The following is a 24,497-nucleotide window of genomic DNA, read 5'->3' as shown; positions in this document are numbered from 1 at the left end:
GCATCTCTCCCTCCCTCCCTCCCCGGCCGGAGACGCCAGCGCCGCACTCACCACGCAGGCAGGAGAGGAGGTGGCGGCGGAGGAGGAGGAGGAGGAGGCGGCCGCCGCCTTGCCCATGGCGCTGCTGTACCGCAGCTGCCTCCTCCGGCTGCCAAGCGGCTCCAAGGTGAGGAACTCAGAACTCGAGTCCAGAGGGTCCGAGAAGTTGCCGCCCCCCGCGGCCGAGCTCCGCGTAGCTGCCGAGGCGGGGGAGCGGCCGTGCAGCTCGGAGCTGCTACGCAGGATCACCATCTTCTTCCCCTCCCAGCGGGCGAGGGTCGAGAGCTGGCTGGGAGGAGGTGGCAGCAGCGCCGGGCTCTTCCGCGCTACGAATTCTGGCGCCACAAGCTCCCCGCCGGCGGCCGCGGGGCCCGCCCCGGATCCCTGCGCGACAGACCCCGCCCCTCACTTCGGCGCTGCTGGCTGAGGCCGGCTCTGGTCTCGCCCTCAGAGAAGAGGGGTGGAGGAAGAGAACCTCCGCGATTTGGAGGGACTGGCCAGGCACCGAAGGAACTTCTTTCCGTTCTCTGTAGTCCCGGCGCCTCGGAGGCGGCGGAGGGAGCGGGAATAGGTGAAGCGGCTTGTTTGGAATTTTGGCGCGTGGAAGTCGGGGGAAGGGAGACTGGCTCCCCTTGTGATTGGCAGTCGGGCCCTAGTTCATCACGCTTCCCGTTTCCCGCCAAAAATTCAAATACAAAATGCAAATTATTATCACAGTTTAATTAAAGAGTTTGGTGAGCTTTGTCTAGATGCTGTGGCAAGAGATCAGCCAAATAACCCCCCCCCCCCAAAAAAAAGACCTTAAAGGTGGGGCGGGATGATGAAAATAAAAATTACAGATTGTGAAATACAATTAAGTGAAGAGATAAGGAGGGTTTTGAGATGCTTAGTGTGAGAGAACTCAATTACGATCTTACTTTAAATGTTCCCTGCCTTCCTATCTGCATTTGACCTTTTTAGATTTTTATTGCACACTTTCCATTTTAATACTGGACGTTTTTATCCAAAAAAAAACCTAAAGGAGAAAGAAATAGCATTTAAAGCTTCTGCTAAGTTGCATGGCTAGTTGTTTTTTTTAAATACAATTCACTTTATATAGAAAAGAAATAGGTAACTGTTAAGCTTACCATCTCATGCAAGTAGTAGTTCTGCAGCTTAAAAGTAGCAAAAGATTATTGCACCATATAGTGTTTTAAAGTGATTTTTCCGACATCTATAGCTTGTTGAATTTCTTCATTGGCTGTGTATTTGGAAACAAAATCTTAAAAATTAGAACAAATGATTATATGCAGAGAGATTTAAGGTTTGCACAGCACTTCACAATTATGTCATTTTTATTCTCAACAACCCTGAGAGGTAGGTGCCATTATTATCCTCATTTTACAGAAGAGGAAACTGAGGCAAGTTTTACTAATGTAAAATTCAATTTCATATATGTACCAAAAAAAATCTTAAAATGTCTTAATGATTTATGAAAGACCTATAGTAGATGACAGAGAGTTTCTAATTGGTCTCCCTTTCTTATCTTATCTCCTTACTCCAGTCCATCTCCAAACCACTCTCAAAGTTATTACAAGTCACCCCTGCCACTTAATAAACTCCACTGACTCCCAATATGGACTCTGTGTAATTTAAAGTGCTTTCCAACCTGGCCCCATCCTACCTTTTCAGCCTTCTTATTCATTGTTAAGGCCCAGCCCCATCACCCACGGACTCCTTCTTCCTGTGACTTTGCCTTTTCACTGGCTGTCCCATTCGTGGAACACTCTCAGCTTTATCTCCTGGAATTCCAGATTCCTTCAAGACTCAGCTTAAACATCACCTTCCACATGTGGCTCTCCTTCTCACCGCCCCCCCAAGATTACCTTGAATCTGTTTTGTAGGTATCTTGTATGTCTATATGTGGGTGTGCTATCTCCCCTTTTAGAACATAAGTCCCCTGAGTCCAGGGACCAGTTCACTTTGCTTTGGTATCCTCAGAGCCTGTATCAGTAAGGCAAGATTCATGACCTCAAAGACAACCACGAATATGCCTGTATAGTTTGGAATCAAAATATAAGAGATTCTCTAGGTAGAAGGAGGGGAAGTATAACTTTTATTTAGACACCAGAGAATCAAATCCCAGAACCGATAACCCCAATTTAATATAGCAATAATTATATTCCAAAACTAGTAAATCCACCTCAATGTAACAAGGAGATTATAACAGTATACAGCAAGGAACCACGTCATCCTGTAACCTTCCCCCCTTGCCGGGGCCTCCCTGTACACACTCAGAATCCCAACTGTCTGCTTGCCGGCATTGTCTCCCCACTCAGGTCTCTGGTCTCCACAGCTCCCTGGTTTCCACTTCTGCTCCTTACTTTTTTTTTTTCCCCAGAGGTTGACAAGCTTATTTTAATTCAGCATACAAATACCATTCACTTAGTTCAGGGGAAAAAGCCAGCACCCTGAACTTCGGAGCAAAATACAAATAAATTACAAACATCGACAGACAGACTAAATACAATTCATAGTTACCAACATCTAGGTTCAGCCCTGGAGCTCATAATAAGGGCTGGCCCAGAGTCACACGCGCCACCATGGCTGTAGGTAAGAGCTCCCTGCTCCTTACTTTCTGCAGCAGTTCTGGCATCTCAGAGTTCTTACTTTTCCTCCTTGGGCTGAATTCTAACCTTACAATGGCTACCTTAGGGTCCGAGGGCTTCATGCCCAATCAGGGTAAGGGTGTAGGCCTGGGGCTTAGTGCCCAGTAAGTAAAGGGTGTAGGCCTAGCCTACAAATGAACCTCTAATCAAGCTTCCCCTAACTGGCCCCACCTGAGGCCTGTTGAATGGATGGGGAAAGGTCTTTAGTCACGATTGGCATCACAGAGCCCCATTAGCACGCCCCCAGCTTTCTACTTTCCATCTCTCCTGCTTGCTGCTGAACACTACTGATCCCGGACCCTGCCAGGTGCTTGTAACGCGGTCTTGGTGATGCAGTGTCAAGAGCACTGGATGTGGAGTCTGGAGAGCCCTCCACCAACATCCTCTGGTGTTTAATAATTGAATGACTACCGGAGAGTCACTTCTCTGATCCTCAACTTCTTTATCTGTAAAATGGGTAGAATACTACTAGCACTTAGTGCATAGGGTTTTTGTGCAATTAAAATGAGATGATCTATGTACTGTACTATGTTAATGTCATTTATTCAATTCAATAAACATTTATTAAGGGCCTACTAAGTGCCTGGCACTGTGCTAAGTGCTGGGGATACAAATAAGAAAAGAAAAAGACAGTCCCTGCCCTGGAGGGGCTTACAATCTAATGGGGGAAGACTACACACAGAAGGCAGCTGAAAAGCAGGGGAGAGGGAGGGAAGGACCCACTAGAAGGTATGATATTCCCTGGAGTCAAAACCAAACAGAGCCACAGATGGCAAATTCATATCTGAGCCCTCTATACAGGAAGGCTTTGGGAGGAGTTCCGTGCCTCACCCTTCCATCCTCCCACCCAGGTGGCTGGGGAGATGTGGGAGTTGAGAAGGTGCCCGAGTATCAAAACTTGAATCAATCAGCATGGTGATGAGGTTTCAGGGGATCAGCTTATCCTGGAGGAGACACAATGTTCCATGGAGTCAAAACCAAGCAGCGCCACTGATGGAAAGTGGAGCTGCCTGGAAAATTCTTATTATATGCATATATGTGAGGAAAGATGGGAGCTAAACATAGGCTTTCATTGGTATGGAAACTCCTTCCATCCATACAGAATAGCCACTCATCTATAACATACAGTGATAATCACTTTCCTGGAGCTGAGAGGGTCAATAACTTTCCAGTAGTAGTCTAGCTACTATGTGGAAGAGGCAGGATTTGACCTCAAGGCCCCTGGTATTCAGGGCAACAGGCCACTTGTAATGTACCCTCTGTCACAAAGGAAGACGAGCTGAATTTGGCAATGCATTTTCAAAGCCCCTGAAAACATGAATTTTATGAACATCTTAAGAATTGAAATCAGACGATTCAAAGTCCTCTTCTAATTGCTCAAACAGGTGTTCCTGCCAGTAGAATGCTAACTGGCAGATCTTTCTAAGCCAGAAAAGCTTTTTTGATGTTTTTAAACGGGGGGGATGGGGGTGGCGGGGGGGGGGGGGGATCGAAGGAGTCAGCCTATATGGAGCGCAATGGCTAAGGCTCACCCTGGGAAAACTACCTTCACGATCATGGAATCACCCCTGCCAGGTAAGCATAAGCCAGAAATGCTTTTGAGTCCGGCTGAGTAGCAGACCTTCCCTCTCCTGTCAGAGAAACAGCCTGGCTGGCCTTGAGGAGGCTCATCCATGGAAGGTTAGCCAATAAGCCATTCACAAAAGCTTCTAAGCAGAATGTTTCTTATAATCCCTTTTTAAACTAGTACCTGCAGACTGGGAAATCAGGAGTCACTGAAGTGAAAAAAGGCAGTTAGTTTTGCCTCACAACAACATCATGTGAACAATGAGCTGTTTGCTCCTCAGTCCTTGCTTTCCGTATTTTAACATCACTGATAATTATTTAAAAAAACCATATGGGTGTATGTGAAATGATTCATAGAGACACAATCTTTTTCTCCTAGTCAGCACTGTGGCACAGTGGAGAAAAAAGGCTGGATTTGGACTAACGATTTGAGTTCAAATCCAGACTTACCAATCACAAGCAGTGCTACCTCTCTTCTCCCTGGCTTCATTTTCCTCATCTAGAAAGTGAGGGGGTTGGCATGATCATCCTCTGAGGTCCTTTCCATCTCTAAATTGTTTTTCTACCCATAGGTGCTGATGGACTATAAATTGCCATGTCAGCCTGCCTCATGCCTTAAATGATTTGTCCGGGATTTCACAGCTAGAGAAGAAAAGATTGAAAGAGGAGAGAGGGAAGGGTTCTGCAGTCTCCAAGACCACCTGCTTTACCTTGGCCCTTATTAAACCCAATTTATGCGCAAGTCAAAACATCACCCTGTGGTGTTTCTTTGAGGAGGAAGGATGAACAAGCACAAGAATTAGCAGAAGCAGAGCTGAATCAATCTCTGAACAAACCACCAGATGGTGGTCAGACCTCAAGTTGCTCCAGCTCCTTCCCTTTGTAGGCAAGAGCAGGAACTGGACCTGGAGCACCTTTCTAGGTCTTTTGTTGCTATTGAGTCATGTTCAACTCTTCCTGACCCCATCTGGGGTTTTCTTGGCAGAGATACTAGAGTGGTTTGCCATTTCCTTCTCCAGCTTATTTTACATATGAGGAAACTGAGGCAAACAGGGTTAAGTGACTTGCCCAGGGTCACACAGCTAGTAAGTATCTGAGGCCAGATTTGAATTCAGGAAGATCAGTCTTCCTGAATCCAGGCCCGGCAGCAATCCACTCGCCACCAAGCTGCCACAAAGCTTTCTTTACAAATAGAAAAAAACACTCTTAGCTCAGAGGTATAAAAACATAGATGGCAGATTTGGTCCATAGATTGCTATCCCCTGTTTTGGAGGGTACTGCAGCAGGAAATATGAAATTAGAAGCATGCTGGGGCTAACTAGATATAGCAGGACATTGGACAGTCACTGGTCAGGGAAGGGAAGAAGCTTTTATTAAGCACCCATCATGTGCCAATCTTTGTATACTAAGAGCTTTATAAAAATTATCTCAAGGGCCCCAGGGAGAGAGTTTCAGATCTGAGGATTAAGTCCATTAGGGCATGTTTTCCAATTTGGAGAATATGGTAGCAGGTTAGATGTCAAGGTCTAATCTCTAGAGGATTCAGTGGCAAGTAGGGCAGATGACAAGAAAATGTCCAGAATGAAATGACATTCTAATCTTCCTAAATTTTTTAAATTAATTTATTTTTAATTTTCAACATTTACTTCCATAAGTTTTAAATTTTCTCCAACTCCCTCCCCTTTCCCCTCACCAAGACAGCATGCAATCTGATATAGGCTCTACATATAGCTTCTTATTAGACATTTTCACATTAGTCATGTTGTATAGAAGAATTAGAATGAATGGGAGGAACTGTGAGAAAGAAAAACAAAACAAAATAAAAGAGAGAGCAAACAGTATGCTTCAATCTGCACTCAGACTCCATATTTCTTTCTCTGGATATGGATGGAATTTTCCATCATGCTAATCCTCCTAATTTCAAGTGACCAGAAAGCTCTCTCGCTCTCCCTCTCTGCCTTTGCTTGTGTGTATATACACATATACATATATGATCATTTTAGTGGATGAAATTTTAAAAAGGTATAGTAAAAATCTCTCTTTCATTGAGACCACCCCAGGCCAACATAATAAGCACATTCTTAGTTCTTTTCTTAATCAGTCACACAACACACACAGCTAATGGACCCAAAAACAATTTCTTTGGGACATCATCACAGTATGATTTACTTGACATCCAACCCCACCACTTTGGGGAAATGTGAGCAGCTGTCACTCATACCTGGATTAGGGGAGCATGTTTTTCTCCTCTTCCCTGCCCAGGTGCAGGTTGTGTGCCCTTTCCTACGGTCTTCACCTCCTGTTGAGTCTTTCTGGCATAAACAAACACGATTTTCATTTGCCCTGTCAAATCTTGTCATACATCAGACATCTAGCCCTAGGGCCATGTAAATTGCCTTGAAGCTTGGAGAAACATTTGTTAAAGAGGCACATAACAATGCTAAAGAGGGAGGACAGATCTGGCAACATTTGTCCCACATTCCTGCTGTTTCGTCCCCCCCTATACCAGTAAGCCCTCCAGATGCTGTTTTCAGATAAAATGTGCTCATTGCATCATGCAACCCTACAATCAAACTTTTAGGTGACATAAAGGATAAAGAAACTTAAGCTCTTGTGCTGAAATTACCTACCTGAACCACTTGGTTCATAAGTGGCAGAACAAGACTTCTATCCAAGGTCTTTGGCCTTCCAATCTAGTCTTTATCTACTCTATTGCAGAGACTGCCACTTTAAAGGATGGGAGTAAGGATGTCAGCTCTAGAATCATAGGGGACCTCCGATATGCGTTGGGAGGCAGGGTACTACAGCAGAAATAGCATTGGTTCTGGACACAGAGGATGTAGATCCAAATCCTTTTAAGTCTAAACTAAAATCTCATCTTTTACTGGAAGCCTTTCCTAACCCCTCTAACTTCTACTACCTTTCCGGTTAATTATTTTTGATATATTTGTATATGTTTGTTTGTGAATTGCCTCACCCATTATTGGTAAGCTCCTGTGGCCAGAGTGGCCTTTGTTTTCCTTGAGTGACTCAGCTTACCTCATTGAGCCTGCTGGTTGCTGCTGCTTCTCTTCCGGGAAGCAGAGAACTTCCTGTGTGATGAGTCATGGGGCCGGCTGAGGGGAGGTGTTAACTCCAGAGCCACGCCCTATTGGGTGTTAACCTGGTCTATGCTAGGGGGAGGGACCAACTCAAGAACCAATCGGCCCTGGTCATTCAGGTGGCGCTTGAGGATATCGAAAACTCTATAAGAGGGGAGAGAACAGCTTGAAGATCCCTTTTCCTTTTCCGGTTGGAACCAGAATAGCCTACAGCCGAAGCTGAGCTGCCGATAGCAGAGCTGACCCACGTGGAGCCAGGAGTGCTGAGTAAGGACTGGAGGCCAGTGGGTAATCTTCTTACCGTAGAGGGGAAGCATGTACACGATTTTGCCTTATACCATCTCACTTCTCTGTGGCCTTTTGGTTACCCTTGTGAGGCGGACTTATTGGGCCTGGAAGCTTTTGATGAAAATATCAAAATGGGGACGCTGGTTTGTGGGCTTGTTACTGTGGAGTGTAAATACATGCTTTAGTTCTCCTGCCTTCTGCCTAGAGAATTCCTTATATCCTGCGGTTCCGGAACCTTTCAGGCACATATGAGATTCTCTTTGAAATCATAAATTCTGCCTTCCTAATATATTTGGCAACGAGGTGGATGGGATCGCTAGGTATAAGATCTCTATTCAGAAGCAGAAGAACTTCAGAGGAAGAGATGAATATCCCAGGGTGGGAGGATCCATTTTATTCCTCCCTAGCAAAGGAATTGGCTAAAAAAGCCGGACCCTGTGAAAACTGGGAACCAAGGCTACGGAGAGGAGATCCTAAGGATTTGAAAGGTGTTTACAAGAGGTTGGGATTCAGTCAGGGGTATCACTATCTAGGCAAAGCTGGATAGTGTTATCAGCCTACCGGCTAGTATATGAAAGATTGAGATCAAGTGAAAGAGATGGGGGCACTCCTACCCCACGGCAAGAAGGGGAATCTCAGATAGCAGGAGAACAAATTGCTGCTCAAGAACCCTACTGACTCAGATGAGAACTTTTCTATTAATGTGGCTAGGAGCAACAGGAGGCCAAATAAGCCCAGAGTGCATCCCAACTCAGCCCAGACCAAGCCTGACTGCCTGCTTTGTCCTTGCCATGGTGGCAGGGGAAGCGAGTGGGGGGAAAATGAGATAAGGGCTGAGACAGAAAATGCTACTAGGGTTCAGGACATCCCTCGCACAGAGAATGGGAGATGGTTAAATGCTCAGACAAGCGTTCGTCCCATAGAAAGGAGGAGGACAGAAACCCGAGGTGGCAATTTAGTTACGAGGGAATTTCAGGAAGATTTCTCACCACAAGAGGTCACAGATATTTTGAGTAGATTCAGCCAAAGAGTAGGAGAACCATTAATATCTTGGATGGTAAGACTCAGTGATCAAGGGGCCGGTGGAATATTAGTAGATAAGACAGACTGTATGAGATTCATAGGTATCAGCCACAATCCTCTAGTTCAGCAAGCTTTTAGGGAACATCATCAGCGAGGAGATGATACTAGCAGGACTACTCTGTTGGTGTTAGCTGCTGCGGGATGCAATAAGAGATATACTACTGATTCTATGTGGCCCACTGAGCACAGACCCTGGTATTCACTTAAAGATTGTATCACGAGACTAAAGGAGGAGGTAATGAAGACTGCTATCATGACAGGAACTGCAGACAAATATTACAATGATCCCATAGGAATCCCTCGTAGGAATTTAATAATTAGGACAGCTCCCCCTGCTTATAAACAACTAATTTTGAATCTGTTACTTGGGGAAGTAGGGAGCCATCTTACAGAGGTGATAAATAAGATTTTATAGTTACATGACTTAGGAGACTAGGGAAGGGATAGATCTCCTGAAGAGAGAAGGGTGAATAGCCAGCAAACTTGGTGCCAAAATGGAGTGACAAGAAAACAAACGTTCACTGCTCTATTGAGAGCAGGGGTAGGTTTTGAAATGATAGATGGCATTCCAACCAATGAATTGTAGAGAATGTACAGAGACAAAGGACTCGATAACAGGAGAGATAGGGAAATAAGAACTGCTCCTGCAAATGCTACAGACATTGAACCTTCATACCCAAGTGAATCACATGCTAGGGAATACTAGGAAACAGGCCGAGCCCCAGCCCAAATTAAGGAAATAGACAAGCTGGATTGCAGACCTCACATTAACTTGACCATATATTGGAAAAATGGGTCAAGTACGGTAACTAGGGCATTAATAGACACTGGGGCTGAGGCCACCCTTATCTATGGGAATCTAGACAAGTTCAGCCATGGAACTCCTATTACCATCACAGGACTAGGAGGGACTGAAATATCAGCCAGACAAGTTAAATTGATGATGAAAATTGGACAGTTGCCCAAGAAAGAATATAGTGTGGTTATTGTGCCTATTCCTGAATACATCATTGGAACAGACATTTTGAAGGGTATGACCTTAAATTTACCTGAAGGGAAATACCAGTTTGCTGTGAGGAAAATAGGTATTAATGCAGTCTTAGTGGGGAAAATCAAGATGGATACAATCACTTTGCCCGAACCTTCTGAAGTAATTACTGTAAGGCAATATCGTGTGCCAGGTGGGCAAGATGAAATTGCCAACACTATAAGAGAATGTATTGAAGCAGAAGTGTTGGTCCCTACAACTACTCAATGGAACAACCCTGTCTGACCAGTCCGAAACTCAGCTGGGACATGGAGGATGAGAGTAGATTATAGACAGCTGAACAAGGTGACTCTTCCCTTGTATGCTGCTGTTCCAGACACGGTTACTTTAATAGAGAGAATACAAAAACATGAAGGGACTTGGTATGCAGTTATTGATTTGGCCAATGCCTTCTTTACAATCCCAATAGACCCCAAGCAATGGAACCAGTTTGCTTTTACTTGGCAAGGCCGACAGTATACATTTACATGCCTGCCACAAGGTTATATTCATAGCCCAACTATTTGCCACAGGATTGTAGCTGAGCATTTGGATGAATTAAAGCTACCTGGTGTACAGCTTACACATTACATAGATGACATCATGATACAGGGAAAGAATGTAAAAGAAGTGGAGGAGAGTTTAGCATTATTAATTGACTATATGAAAAGCAAAGGATGGGAAATCAACCCCACAAAGGTTCAAGGGCCAGCTCAAACTGTAAAATTCTTGGGGATACAGTGGAATAGAGGACTGCGAGAAATTCTCCCACAAGCTCGACAAAAAATCCAGGATTTTCCCACCCCTACTAATAAGAAAGAGGCCCAGAAGTTCATAGGGCTATTTGGTTACTGGAGACACCACATCCCACATTTGGGACAGATTTTAAAACCCTTGTATAAAGTCACCAGAAAGAAATATGAATTTGATTGGGACCTTGAACAAAGTAGAGCTTTTGAGGAAGCAAAGGCTGCTATGTAATTAGCTCTGGACTTATGGCCTATGCAAAATGGGCCAGTGGAGTTACAAGTGACTGTACAAGATGACTATGCAAATTGGAGTCTGTGGCAAAACAACAGAGCCGGAGTGTATCTTTAGGCTTTTGGTCAAGGAAACTGCCCTCATCTGGAGCACAGTATACACCTTTTGAGAAGCAGCTGTTAGCTGCATATTGGGCTTTAGTAGAAACTGAGCAACTAACTCTGGGTCATGAAATGATATTAAGGCCTGGAATTCCAATTATGACTTGGGTAATGAGTACCCCAGCTTCTCACAGAATTGGACATGCACAAGAGGCAAGCATAATCAAATGGAAGTGGTATATTCAGAATAGGTCCAGAGCAGGCAAAAGTGGAGTTTCTGCTTTACATGAATCTGTGGCGAACATTGGCACTGAGAGAAATGAAAACCCCCTTGAATCTAAGCAACGGATGGTGCCATCCTTAGTGAAATGGAATAATGGGTATGACGGACTAAATGTAGAACAGAAGAAACATGCTTGGTTTACTGACGGGACAGCAAAATATTTAGGACAGAAGAGACATTAGAAAGCAGTAGCCTATAACCCCTGTACTAGGCCACCTCTGGAAAGTTCTGGGATAGGGGGAAGTAGCCAATATGCTGAACTGATGGCAGTGCATCAGGCCATCAGAACGGAGAAGGGAGGACAGTATCATATATTTACTGACTCATGGGTGATAGCTAATGGATTAGCTACTTGGATGCCTATATGGAGGAATCAGAATTGGGAGATTCATGGCAAACAAGTTTGGGGTAAAGAGTTATGGGAAAATATATGGGACATGTCTTTGGTTACAGATTTCTCAGTTTTTTATGTTGATGCTCACGCGACCCTGACCACACCAGAACGTGAGCACAATGCACATGCGGATTGACTAGCAAAGATTGCCACTGAATGTATTGTCCCTACTCCAACTGATGACCCAGCCTTAGCAAGATGGGTCCACCAGACCGCTGGCCATTTAGGGATCCAGGCCACCCACCGATGGGCACAGGATCGAGGTATCAGTATCTCTCATGCGTTGTTAAAACAAATAACAGAGGGGTGTTGTACATGTCAATTAGAAAAAGAACGAACTCTTCCTAGGATAGTAACTGGAGAAATAGCGAGGGGAAAAGTTCCAGCCCATATTTGGCAGATAGATTATATTGGCCCACTACCCCAGGATAAAGGATGTAAATATGTATGTACGTGTGTTAACACCTATTCATGTGTACTAGTGGCTTGTCCTTATAAGGATGCAACTCAGAAAAACACCTGTAAAACCCTAGATATTGTAAGTTTATACTATGGAACCCCAATGCAGATTCAAAGTGACAATGGGTCACATTTCAAGGGCAAAGAAGTGAAAAGATATTGTGTGTTGAATAATATAGAATGGATATATCATATTCCATATTACCCACAAGCATCTGGGCTGATTGAAAGAATGAATGGACTGTTGAAAGAACAGCTGAGGAAATTAAGCTCTAATAATTCATATCGACATTGGAAGGATAATTTGTCTATTGCCTTACATAATTTGAATAATATGCCCTTAGGGGGAGTACACCTGTAGCCAGAATGATGACCCCAAATTTGCAGATTAGCAAACACATGAGATCCAAAATATTGAATTTTGGACTGTGAGGGAAGATGTCCCCCTACCATGTCCAGGAACACCTGGTTCGGCAGGATATGATTTACATTGTATAGAGAATTTTAGGTTGAATAGGAAAGAGATAAGAAAAATCCCTACAGGAGTATGTATGAGAATCCCCAAGAATCATTTTGGACGGATATTACCTAAACCAGGATTAGCAGCTCAAGGAGTACATGTATTGGCTGGAGTGATAGATTAGAATTATCAAAAAGAAATTGTAGTGACACTCCAGAATTTGGGTGAAAAACCTGTACAATTTGGTAGGAATGATAGGATAGTTCAAGTGATTATTATCCCCTGTGAAAAAATACCCTTTGTGAAAACTGACCCTCCTCCCAAAATAACTACTAGAGGGGCAAAAGGGGCTTGCTCCATTGATAGAATAAAGTTGGGAGCTAAGGTATGGGTAAAACGGAAGCCAGATGATATTCCAAAGGCTGCAGAAGTCATAGCCCACGGGAAGGACAACACTGTAACAGCGGTCTATTCAGGGGAAGATAATTACCAAATCATACCCCTGAACCATATATTTTACCGTGAATAGGGCTATAATATTAGATTCATGGACCCCACAGGTATGGCTGATGCTGGTAATTGCCACAAGCCACTCAGAGGGAAGGTGACCTTGTGTGATTAACGGATGAAACCTTGTACATCTGGGGAAAGGCTGGGAGGACAATCCTAGTCTCCATTTAGGGTGGGATCCTCTTGGCTTAGTTTCCTCATTGTGTTCTGTTTAAAAAGAAACATTTCCCATCGGAGTTTTGCTCTGATATTGGATCTCTGCATAACTGAAATTTCAACTAAACTGGAGATGATTTTATTTGAAGGATAATAGCCCATACCTGCCTACTCTTTTTGTTCTTTGTTTTGGTTAACCTTGTTGCTAGTTCTGTCTCCTATAGGCTTAAGCACCCTGCACTTTCCGGTGACTGCCTAAGCACGTAGCATTCTTGGAGTTCCTGCCAGCTCGCTAAAGAACTGACCTCTGGAATGGGACTCTTTGGGGCAGGGACACCTCTACGTCCAATTTCAGCAAGAAGAAGCTATGGAAAATGAGACCTTCACCCCTTACCCCAAGATTCTGAGCCCCAATCGTTCGGGGCGGGGGGAATGATGATAGTGTTCTGTGTACTCATTTTGTGTTATCCTTGCTATATTGTTTTATTGTTATGATATTACTGATCCTATGTAATGGATACAAAGATCTAGGGGTGGACATTTGAATTATTGATAAGTATTTTGGGGATGATTGATTGAAGAGATTATCTTGCTGGAACCTAGGGGTGGATCACATTTGAATCGTAAACCAATATTTGGGAATGTCACTGAATGATATGTTTGCTTCATTGTGAATGATATGTTTTAGTTTCCTGTGTAATTGGATCACAATGTTCTAGGATATATAATTTAATTTAAATTATGATTGGATTGTGCATCCTAGAACATTGTGAGGGGTGGAGTGTGGCCAGAGTGGCCTTTGTTTTCCTTGAGTGACTCAGCTTACCTCATTGAGCCTGCTGGTTGCTGCTGCTTCTCTTCCGGGAAGCAGAGAACTTCCTGTGTGATGAGTCATGGGGAGGTGTTAACTCCAGAGCCATGCCCTATTGGGTGTTAACCTGGTCTATGCTAGGGGGAGGGGCCAACTCAAGAACCAATCGGCCCTGGTCATTCAGGCGGCGCTTGAGGATATTGAAAACTCTATAAGAGGGGAGAGGATAGCTTGAAGACCCCTTTTTTCCTTTTCTGGTTGGAGCCAGAGATGCCTACAGCCAAAGCTGAGCTGCCGATAGCAGAGCTGACCCACGTGGAGCCAGGAGTGCTGAGTAAGGACTGGAGGCCAGTGGGTAATCTTCTTACCGTAGAAGGGAAGCATGTATATGATTTTGCCTTATACCATCTCGATTCTCTGTGGCCTCCTGGTTACTCTTGTGAGGCAGACTTATTGGGCCTGGAAGCTTTTGATCAAAATATCAAAATGGGGACACTGGTTTGTGGGCCTGTTACTGTGGAGTGTAAATACATGCTTTAGTTCTCCTGCCTTCTGCCTAGAGAATTCCTTATATCCTGCGGTTCCGAACCTTTCAGGCACATATGAGATTCTCTTTGAAATCATAAATTCTGCCTTCCTAATATAGCTACTTGAGGGTAGGGACTGTCTTTTGCCTCTTTTTGTATCCCCAGGGCTTATCACAGAGCCTGGCACATAGTAGGTGCTTAATGAATGTTTATTGATTGACTGAAATTTTGTCTCTGTAGCTTACTACCAGTATAACTTTGGACAGGTCACATTCATCCCTGGGTATCAGTTTTTCCATCTATAAAGTTAGAAGGTTGTACTAGATGGGCTTTAACATCCCCTTAAGCTCTAGACCTCTTATCCTGTTATGCTAAGTGGAATAACAGGATTTGAATAAAGGTTATGAGGCTCAAGGCTAAAGTCTGGGAGAGGAAGAAGGGGCCTGGGGGGAGAAGGGAATAGGTATTTATATAACAATCACTTTGTGTCAGGCACCATGTTAAGTGCTTTACAAATATTATCTCAATTGATCCTCAGAACAACCATGGGAGGTAAGTGCTGTGATTATCCCTAGTTTATAGTTGAGGAAACCGAGGCAAATAGAAGGTAAATGATTTGCCCAGGGTCACACATAGAGTTAAGTGTCTGAGGCCAGATTTGAACTCACCCTTACTGTGGAAGCCTTATCTTCCTGAGTTCAAATACTGTCTCAGATACTTACTCGATGTGTGACCCTGGGCAAGTCACTTAACCCTGTTTGCCTCAGTTTCCTCATCTGTAAAATGAGCTGGAGAAGGAAATGGCAAACCACTCCAGTGTCTTTGCCAAGAATATCCCAAAGCAAGTCAGGAAGAATCAAACGTGACTGAAACAATTGAACAGCTTCCTGATTCCTGGCCCAGCGCTCTATCCACCCTACTACCAAGCTAACTGCCTCGACAAAGATATCTATCTGCAACAGTATAAGTATGTATAGAGGGGATTCATAGTTTCGTGTCAATATATATGTAAATAAATTGAGCGATGAAAGTCTGAGGAACTTGTTGTCAGTACAGTGTTATCCTTCCAGGTATCCTTTCCTTTTCGCCCCACTTAAAGTCCTATAGCAGTATCATACGTGCCTTTTCTTTTGTGGATTTAACTACTCAATTATTTGATGTATGTATATAAAAATTCTGAATTTCACATTTGTTATTTATTTTTATTTTCACTATAAAGTAATCTGATTCAGTAATAATATTCTTTTCTACCTCATTCAATCATTTGATGGTTACTGCTTTGAATTCAAAGTAATTTTATATCATTTTAGTATCTATATAGTACTCTTTAGGTGCTTAATAAATGTTGGTTACATTTTGCTATTTGCTTGATGGTTTTGCATTTGAAATATCATATAATCAACCTCTTAATTTTACTCGATTTATATTTTGTATGTAGAGATAGGGTATAATTGATATATGACCAGAAATATAGGCAAAGAAAGTAGGCCAGCTATGTAATGAGAATGAGGAAAAATGGATGAACAGCCTGAGGATTACATCAGTATTTTCAGTATGTTAAAAGTACCAGAGGAAGGCATTTTGCATGTTAAACTGATTTTCTATGAGATATTTATGAAAAAATATGAATAAGAATCACACAGAATAAAACTAGATGGAGAGTTGGCAATTTACACCCTTGAAAAGAATACAAGAATACCCTTACCAATAAGGTAAGATCATAGGTCCACTGAAGTAAATAAGTATATTATTTATCATTAAAAGTATTTCCCGTAAACAGTATATTGATAGATTTTGGTTTTTGTCTATTCTATAATTTTAGCAAGCATTCACTAAGTGCCTACTATGTGCTAAGCACTTTATATCTGTTTCATTTGATCCTCATAACAACCCTGAGACATAGGTACTATTATTAACCCCATCTTACAGATGAGGAAGCTGAGGCTATCAGCAGTTAAGTAGCTTGTCCAGGATCACACAATGAGGAAATATCTGAGGCCAGACTTGAATTCATGTCTTCTTGACTCCAATTCTGGGGCTCTATTTACTATAGTACCTAGTTGAGGAAATAATTCAGACCATTTACACTTAACATGATAAATATTCAATTTGCTATTTTTTCTTGCATATAACATCTATTTTCTGTATTTGTTCTTAATATTTTTTGAGGAAATACACAGTATTTTATTTTCCTTAAATGTTTTCTATAGCTAAAACTAACTCATCAAACAAACTGAATTATTGTCTTTTCAACTTCTGACTTTGTATGATTCCCTAAGGTTTATCCTTTTTTGTTGAAAAAAAATTGTTTTAAGAGTCTCCAACTTCTTTCCTTCCCTTACTTTTCCTTATGTTGAAATATGCTAGAGTCCTTCTATAAACATTCATAACCCACATTTCTGGAGCACTTTAAGGTTGACCAAGCCCTTTTCTTAGACACAATCCTGTGTAACATGCATTCGTTCTTATCATCACCATTTTATAGGTGAGGAAACAGATGGGGGAAGGGACTTGTTTATGGTCTTCTAAATAGTATGAAAGCTGGAATTTGCACTCAAGTCTCTCCTGAGTCCAAGTCTAGAGTTTTCCCCCCTACCACATACCAAATGAAGTTGTCTAGTAACCATAACTTTCTAGTATTTGTAAGTCTGGGTGACAGTGTATCTTTTTTGGTCTGAACTATTCAGGTGACCATTTCTGTCTAGATCTCAATCACAAAACAGTATTTTGTAACAGAACAGAAGAGCAATCCTGTTTAGACAGGATTTTTTCAGGTTAATATTTTGTGCTTCTCAATTTAGTTTAAATTTCATATTTTCATTTTATATACCAACATATAGGTCTTAAATAAGGGAGTAGAATAATTTAAATGTACTTAAAGATGTTGATACTTGCCTGCTTTGTAAATGTTGCCTCTGGAAACTCCAGGCTAAAAAATAATACTGTATAAAATAGAACCTTTATTCTTCCCAGCCCCGTTCCACAGCACTCCTCTTCATGTACTCTATGTTCCAGCCAAACTGGACTAGCTGTTCTCTCATCTCATTCTGCTTCTTCCTGTCCTCCCCTGTCCTTTTGTACAATCACAGATTTAGGATAGAAAGGAGGTCATTATATTCAGCTCTTTCATTTTATAGATGAGGCAACTGAGGCTCAGGTTAAGTGACTTACCAAGGGTCATACAACTAGTTAATGTCTGAGGTAGGACCCAGTTTTTCTTGACTCCAAACTCAGCACTGTACTCATTATGCCATATTGCTTCCAGGCATTTGTCCAGGGCTTTTCTTCTTCCCTCCCACCTCAAATGTACTACCTCTCTGAAGGCTTTTTTGCCTTAAAGCATGGGTCAAGTGCCACATGTTTCATAAAAGTCTTCTATGGTCTAGGAGAAAAAGGACTGGATTTGTAGGCAGGAACTCAATTTCAATCCTGGCTCTCTGTGTGAGTTTGGGCTTCTTCTGGGCCCTCCATTTTCTTATTTGCAAAATGTAAAATTTGTAAAATTAGTTTTCCTCTAGCTTGGGCTAGACCAGGGATGCGGAACCTGCAGCATCGAGGCCACATGTGGCCCTCTAGGAACTCAGATGTGGCCCTTTCTGCTTACTTTCCACTTGGATTCAGTCAAAGATTGCTATACCAGACACTTTGAGGAGCTTCCTCTTGGGTGAGATCTAGAACACTCTCTCTTGATGAGTTATCTTACTCCCAATAGGAGAGCTCCTTGGGACATGAGGGACATGAAGGAGACTGCCTGTAACTTCAAAATCCAATAGTCTTTACTCAGTCCTTATCTTTGTTGACCTTTCTGCAGCTTTTGGCCCTCCTCAATGCCCTCTCCTATGGGTTTTCATGACACTGATCGAATTTCCTCCTATTTGTCTTACTACTATTCCTCATTTTCTTTGGCTGTATCATCATCAATGAATGCTGTTTCCTTCACATGGATGTGGCCTAGGGCTTTGTCCTGGTCTATCTTCTTTTTCTCCACTCACTTGGTGATCATTTCAACTCTCATGGGTTCAATTATCATCCCTATGGAGATGACTCCCAAATCTATATATCCAGCCCTCATTTCCCCTGAGCTCTGGTTCTGTATCAGAAGATGTCTGATAGACATCATCAAGATGTTCCATTAACATCTTCAACTCAACATGTCTAAAACAGAACTCATTATCTTAACCCCCTCCTTTTACAGATGAAGAAACTGAGGCCCAGAGAAGTTAAGTAAGTTGTCCAAGATCACACAGGGAGAAAATAGCTGAGATGTATTTGGCACCAGTTCCTCAGTTCCTTTCAGATGTGCTATACTGCCTCTGCAGGAGAGAGCCACCATGGGTCCTAAGACTGGGGAGTGATATGCTTAATGTATTTTTATGTTTTACACCCTCCACATTTTAGCCAATGACACTGGCTTTCTTTCTGTTTCTTGCACAAGACACTCCAACTCCTGACTGCACATTTTCACTGATTGTCCCCATGTCTGGAACTCTCTTCCTCCTCATCTCCACCTTCTCACTTTCATTGCTTCCTTCAAGTCTCCACTCAAGTCATACCTTTTGTAAGAAGCCTTTCCTCATCCTCGTTAATGCTAATGTCTTCCCTCTGTTGATTGCCTCCAATTTGCCCCATATGGATCTTGTTTGTATATAGTTGTTTACTTGTTGTCTTCCCCACTAGATTGCGAGTTCCATGAGAGTGGGGACTGTTTTTTGCCTCTCCGTATCTCTAGTGCTTAGTGCAGTGGCTGGTGCACAATAGGAACTTAATGTTCCAAATGCTTGGTGACTGACTAGCGTGTAGTAATTGCTTAATAAATGCTCCTTGATTGAGTGACAGACATTTTAAAGAGAATTGGGTTTTGGGGGAAGATAATGAATTCAGTTTTGAACATGTTGATTGAGTTTGAGCTGTTTCTAGGATATTCCGTTTGAGATATTAAATAGGGATTTGGTGATGTGAGACCGAAGCCTGGCAGAGAGGCTAAGGCTGTAAATAGAAATCTTGGAGTCACTGATATAGAGATGATAATTGAACCAATGGAATCTGCTGAGTCGGTCAGTCAACAAGTATTTATTAAAACCTTACTATGTGCCAGGGCCTGTGCTATACACAGAAAGGTAAAGGGGACAGTCCCTGTTCTCAAGGAGCTCACAGCCTAACACAACATGCAAACAACTATTTACAGACAAGATACATATGAGATAAATTGGAGATGATCAGTAGAAAGAAGGCACTAGCTTTTATGGATATCAGGAAAAGCTTCTTGTAGAAGGTGGGATTTTAGTGGCAACTTGAAGGAAGCCAGGAAATGAAAATGAGGAGGGAAAGAGTTCCAGGCATGGGGGAGAGCCAGGAAAAATGTCCGGAGTTGGGAGATAAGGTGTCTTTTGGGAAGTATAGTAAGGAGGCCAAGGCTACTGGATTGCAAAGTACTTGAAGGAGGGAGCAAAGGTATAAGAAGACCCAGAAAGGTAATGAGAGGCCAGGTCATGAAGGTTTTAAGAGCAGCACAGAGGATTCTATACTTGATCCTGTAGGCAATACTGAGCTACTGGAGTCTATTAAGTAATGGAGTAACATGCTTTTTGCATATTTGCACTTTGGGAAGATCAATTTGACAACTGAGTGGACTGGATGGACTGGAGCAGAGAAAGTCTTAAAGCAGGGAGACCATCCAGCATGCTTTTGAGGCTAAATAGAGGCAGTTGGTGGGCAGTTAGGTGGTACAGTGGATAGAGCCTAGAGTCAGGAAGATCTGAGTTCAAAACCATCCTCAGACACTTACTAGTTGTGTAACCCTTGATATGTCACTGAACCCTGGTTGCCTCAGTTTCCTCATCTGTAAAATGAGCTGGAGGACGAAATGGCAAACTACTCCAATATCTTTGCCAAGAAAATCCCAAATGGGGTCACAAAGAGCCAGAAGACATGACTGAAATGACTGAACAACAACAACAGAGACGGCTGGCAACATAATGAATAGAGTACTTGGCCTGCAGTCAGGAAGACCTTCGTTCAAATCCCGTGTGAGACACCTACTAGCTATGTATTCCTAGACAAGTCACTCAACATCTGTTTGCCTTGGTTTCAACAACTGTAAATGGGGATAATAACAGCACCTAGTTTGAAGTGTTGCTGTGAGGATCAAATAAGATAATATTTGTAAAATATATTTTGCACAGTGCCTGGCACATTGCAATCATCTAGGTATGAGGGAATGAAGGCCCATACCAGGATGTTGGCAGTATCTGAGGAGAGAAGGGAATGATGTTATGAGATGTTATAAAGGTAGAAACTATGGATTTGAAACTGACTGAATACAGGGGAGTGAGCGTGAGGAGTGAAGAATGACTCTTAGGTTGGAAGCCTGGGTAACTTGGAGGGAAGTCATGCCTTGAACAGTAATAGGGAAGTTTGGAATTGGGGTGGGTTTGGGGAAAAGATAATGAGTTCAGTTTTGGACAGGATGAGTTTAAGTTGTCTAAGGATAGGGAAAAATTGGGAATGTTTATGAGCATTATAAAAGAAACTAGTAGAAAGAGAGAAATTGAGTCTTAGAGAGAAGTCGTTGATGGAGCAATCAGACGGAGACACTGAGAGGGAACGGGACCAAGTGTACATGTAAAGGAATTGGCCTTAGCAAGGAGAATAGTCATTTCTTCAACAGAGGCTGGAGCAAAGGAGAAGAGAATGGGGTAAATGTCAATGGGTTATGAAATGAATGAGGGGGAGAAGAGGGAACTCACTGAGCATGGTTTATTTTCTCATCAGAGTATGATGGGAGTTCTTCAGCTATCAGGGTGAGGGGAAGAGGTATTGTGTGTGATTTAAAGAGAAACAAGAATGTTTGAAATAATGACAGTGAGGAACAGGATATAGAATCAATTAAGAAGGAAAAAGATTGAAATGATCCCTATTTGTAAAAAGCTAGAATTCTAATGGAGGGAGACAAGAAGTATATACTTAAGGACATACTGATAAATACAAGTAGTTAAATGGCAACTAGTTAGGGAGGGGGGCCACTAGCATTTTGGAGGAATAAGAAAGGCTTCATGTAGAAGGCAATGCTTTACGGAGAAGAGGTATTCTATAAGGTAGAGGTGGGACAGCCAAATGAAAAAGTATGGAGATGAAAGATAGCATGTGTGAGGAACAAAGGGAAGAACAATTTTGTAGAGTAGGAGATGGGGAAGCTGGAATATCGGTTGGGGGGGTCAGCTTCTGCTCACCATCATCTGAGTCAAACAGAAGAGTTTATATTTGAACCTACAGGCAGTCAAGAGGATAGGACCTTGAAGAAAGAGTTCAACAAGATTCTAGAGATATCAATAAAAGTGGAGTAGGCCTCTAGAAAGGCCACAGGAATGTCAAATCCATGCAGACCAGGCTGAGTTAAAAATAGTGATAACCAAACTTTGTATTACATTTTAAACTTTATAAAGTACACTGCATATATTATCTTATTTGATCTTTACAACAACCTTGTGAGGTAGCTGCTATTATCCACCCTCATTTTACAGATAAGGAAATGGGCAGGGAGATGAGTTAAATGACTCCTCTAGGGACACACAGCTAGTAAATATCTGAGGCAGAATTTGAAGTCAGGCGTCCTGATTCCAGGTCTAGCTCTTTATTTAGTCTACCAAATTGCTTTAGTATCCCTACCGTAGGATAAATTGAGCTTTTGATATGTAAGCACTCCAAGACAGTTACAAGCCTAACAGAGTATCATCCCCATTGCAGAATGGACTGGGCATGCACAGAACTAAGTCAAAGTATACCAATACTATAATGAGTGTGAACAACAACAAAAGCATGACACTTTGTATTCATGTTTGAATGACATGTGGGGAGGGAGGGAGGGTGCAGAGGATGGACACCTATAAATGCCAAAGGAAGGGGAGGAGAAGATGTGCCTTTTGAAACATCAAGTCATATTTCTAGAGGAAGAGGGACTCAGACCATATGTGAACTAGTTCATTCCCTAGACCTTTAGCAGCAACTGTGTTGGGCTCACTAAAGTATTTATGGGAAATCCAGATTTCCTCTATGTTACAACCGCCAAAAGTCATGGCAGAATGACATGTGGAAGAACAATAAACCAGTGAAAGAAAATGCAGAGCATTCAGATAGGTCTGAGTACAACCAGAGAACCAGGAGACAGGAATATCATGGAAGCCAAGGGATAAAAGACTACACAGGACAGCCTGATCCAAATAGCCAAATGCTATAGAAAAGTGCAGGAAGATGAGAAGAAAACTGTATTGGATATAGCACGTAAGAACTAATCAGTGACTTTGGGAAAGATCGTTTCAATAGAATGGTGGGGACAGATGGCCTGTGGTTGATAAATGGGTAGTGAAGAAGAGGCTTTAAGTATAGATTTCCTTTCATTATAGAAAGGATGAATATTAGATTTAGACAACAGGCTCCAGGGGTTCTTGCCCACAATTTCTGTTTCTGGGAAAACAAAGCTTAACAGGGCAGCAACACACACCCCCAACACCATCATCTTAATTTACCTCCAAAGTCCAGATGCTCTGTGTTAACAGCTCAGTTCATTTTAATAGCTCTCAAAAGGGGCTTAAGATAAACCTCCTTCCCATGGGCAAGTCTCTGCCCTACAGCTCCACTTGCCTTCAAAGTTCAGAAACTCCTTCAGCAAGTCTCTGCCATCAAAGGTCTCTTCCCAGCTCTTTCAGGCTTCCTCTCAGCTCAACACTGGCAACTCCTTCAATGTGTTCTCTTCAACACCTTCTCTATATCTTCTCACATGCTGGGCTCTCATATATAGTTCTAGCCGGCATCTGATTGGCTAGAGCTCAGGTCTCTGATTGGCTGATTTCATGCACATCTGATTGGCTAATAACTAAGCGCACATACAAGTCTCTGATTGGCTGAATTCAACACACATCCAGCAAAAATCCCACTTTGCTTGCCATTACAATGTGTTAAGTACTTACTTTGTGGTAGGCCTTGTGCTAAGGAATATAAAGAAAGTCAAAAGACAGTTCCTGCTCTCGAGGAGCTCATGTTCTAACGAGAGAGACTACATACAAATAGGGCAGCTAGGTGGCGCAGTGAATAGAGCACTGGGCCTGGAGTCAGGAATATCTGAGTTTAAATTCAGCCTCAGACATATGCTGGTTGTGTGACCTTGGGTGAGTCACTTAACCCTGTTTGCCTCAGTTTCCTCATCTGTAACATGGCAAACCCCTCCAGCATCTTTGTTAAGAAAACCCCAAATGGGGGTCAATAAAAGTCAGACATGACTGAACTATCTAGCACATGCAAACAAGTATGTACAAAGCATATTCAAGATTAAGTTAGGGTAGTCTCAGAGGGAAAGCACCTTATGGAGGCCTGGGAAAGGCTTCCTGCAGAGTGATTTTATCTAGAACTTGAAGGAAACCCAGGGAGGCCAGGAGGAGTTGAAGACAGATAATTCCTTTCTCAGTATTAGGGTCGTTGAAGGGAATAGATGTATATGTGTATGTAGACAGAGGGCATAGGGTGAGTTGAATATGAAGGGATGATATCTAAAAAGAATACAATAAGCACCCAAGCTGTCTCATTTGTGAGGTCCCTTGGGCCTCTAGATCTAGGAACCTATTACTGGTTATCTGGTGTGCTCAGTGCTGAGCATAGAAACAAAGTATACAAAAGGGGGAGGCCTCCCTGCCCTCAAGGAGCTTACGGGGCAGATGAGGTGCAAACACAAGAAAGCCACGGGGCAGTGCACAATACGCCTCGAACCCTGAAAGCCACAAGGCAAGGGGCAATTTGTCTAAGACATGAATGTCGGCAGAGTCCAAAGTCCAGTCAAAAAAAATTCAGTCAAAAACTCTCTGCCCCGCCCTCTCTGGCTCCGCCCCCAACTCGACCTCGCCTCTCCTCCACCGTTCCCGCCCTCACACAACAACGTGCCCAAGCTCCGGCCTTCCCAGCCCCACCCCCTACTCCACCCCGTCTCTTTCCCGAGGCCGCCCCCTACACTTCTGCTCCGCCCCCCAGCTTCCGCCTCAACCTCCTCAGCCCCGCCCCCTGGCTCCCTCCCCCTCGG

The 24,497-nt window shown here is 42.9% G+C and overlaps 1 protein-coding gene across 1 annotated transcript in view; it reads right to left on the bottom strand.

The window, feature by feature from the left end:
* Positions 1-433, bottom strand: part of ATAD2 (ATPase family AAA domain containing 2) — a 75,842-nt gene extending 75,409 nt beyond the window's left edge. The window contains exon 1 of the mRNA XM_036740808.1: positions 52-433. Within this exon, the coding sequence (XP_036596703.1) occupies positions 52-291 (240 nt within the window). The 5' untranslated portion in view covers positions 292-433. The remainder of the gene's footprint in view (positions 1-51) is intronic.
* Between the last annotated feature and the right edge of the window lie 24,064 nt (positions 434-24,497).

Source organism: Trichosurus vulpecula, chromosome 1 (genome assembly GCF_011100635.1).
Source record: "Trichosurus vulpecula isolate mTriVul1 chromosome 1, mTriVul1.pri, whole genome shotgun sequence".
Taxonomy (NCBI): domain Eukaryota; kingdom Metazoa; phylum Chordata; class Mammalia; order Diprotodontia; family Phalangeridae; genus Trichosurus; species Trichosurus vulpecula.
Note: the sequence above shows the minus strand (reverse complement) of the source record. Positions and strands in the feature narration are given on the sequence as shown.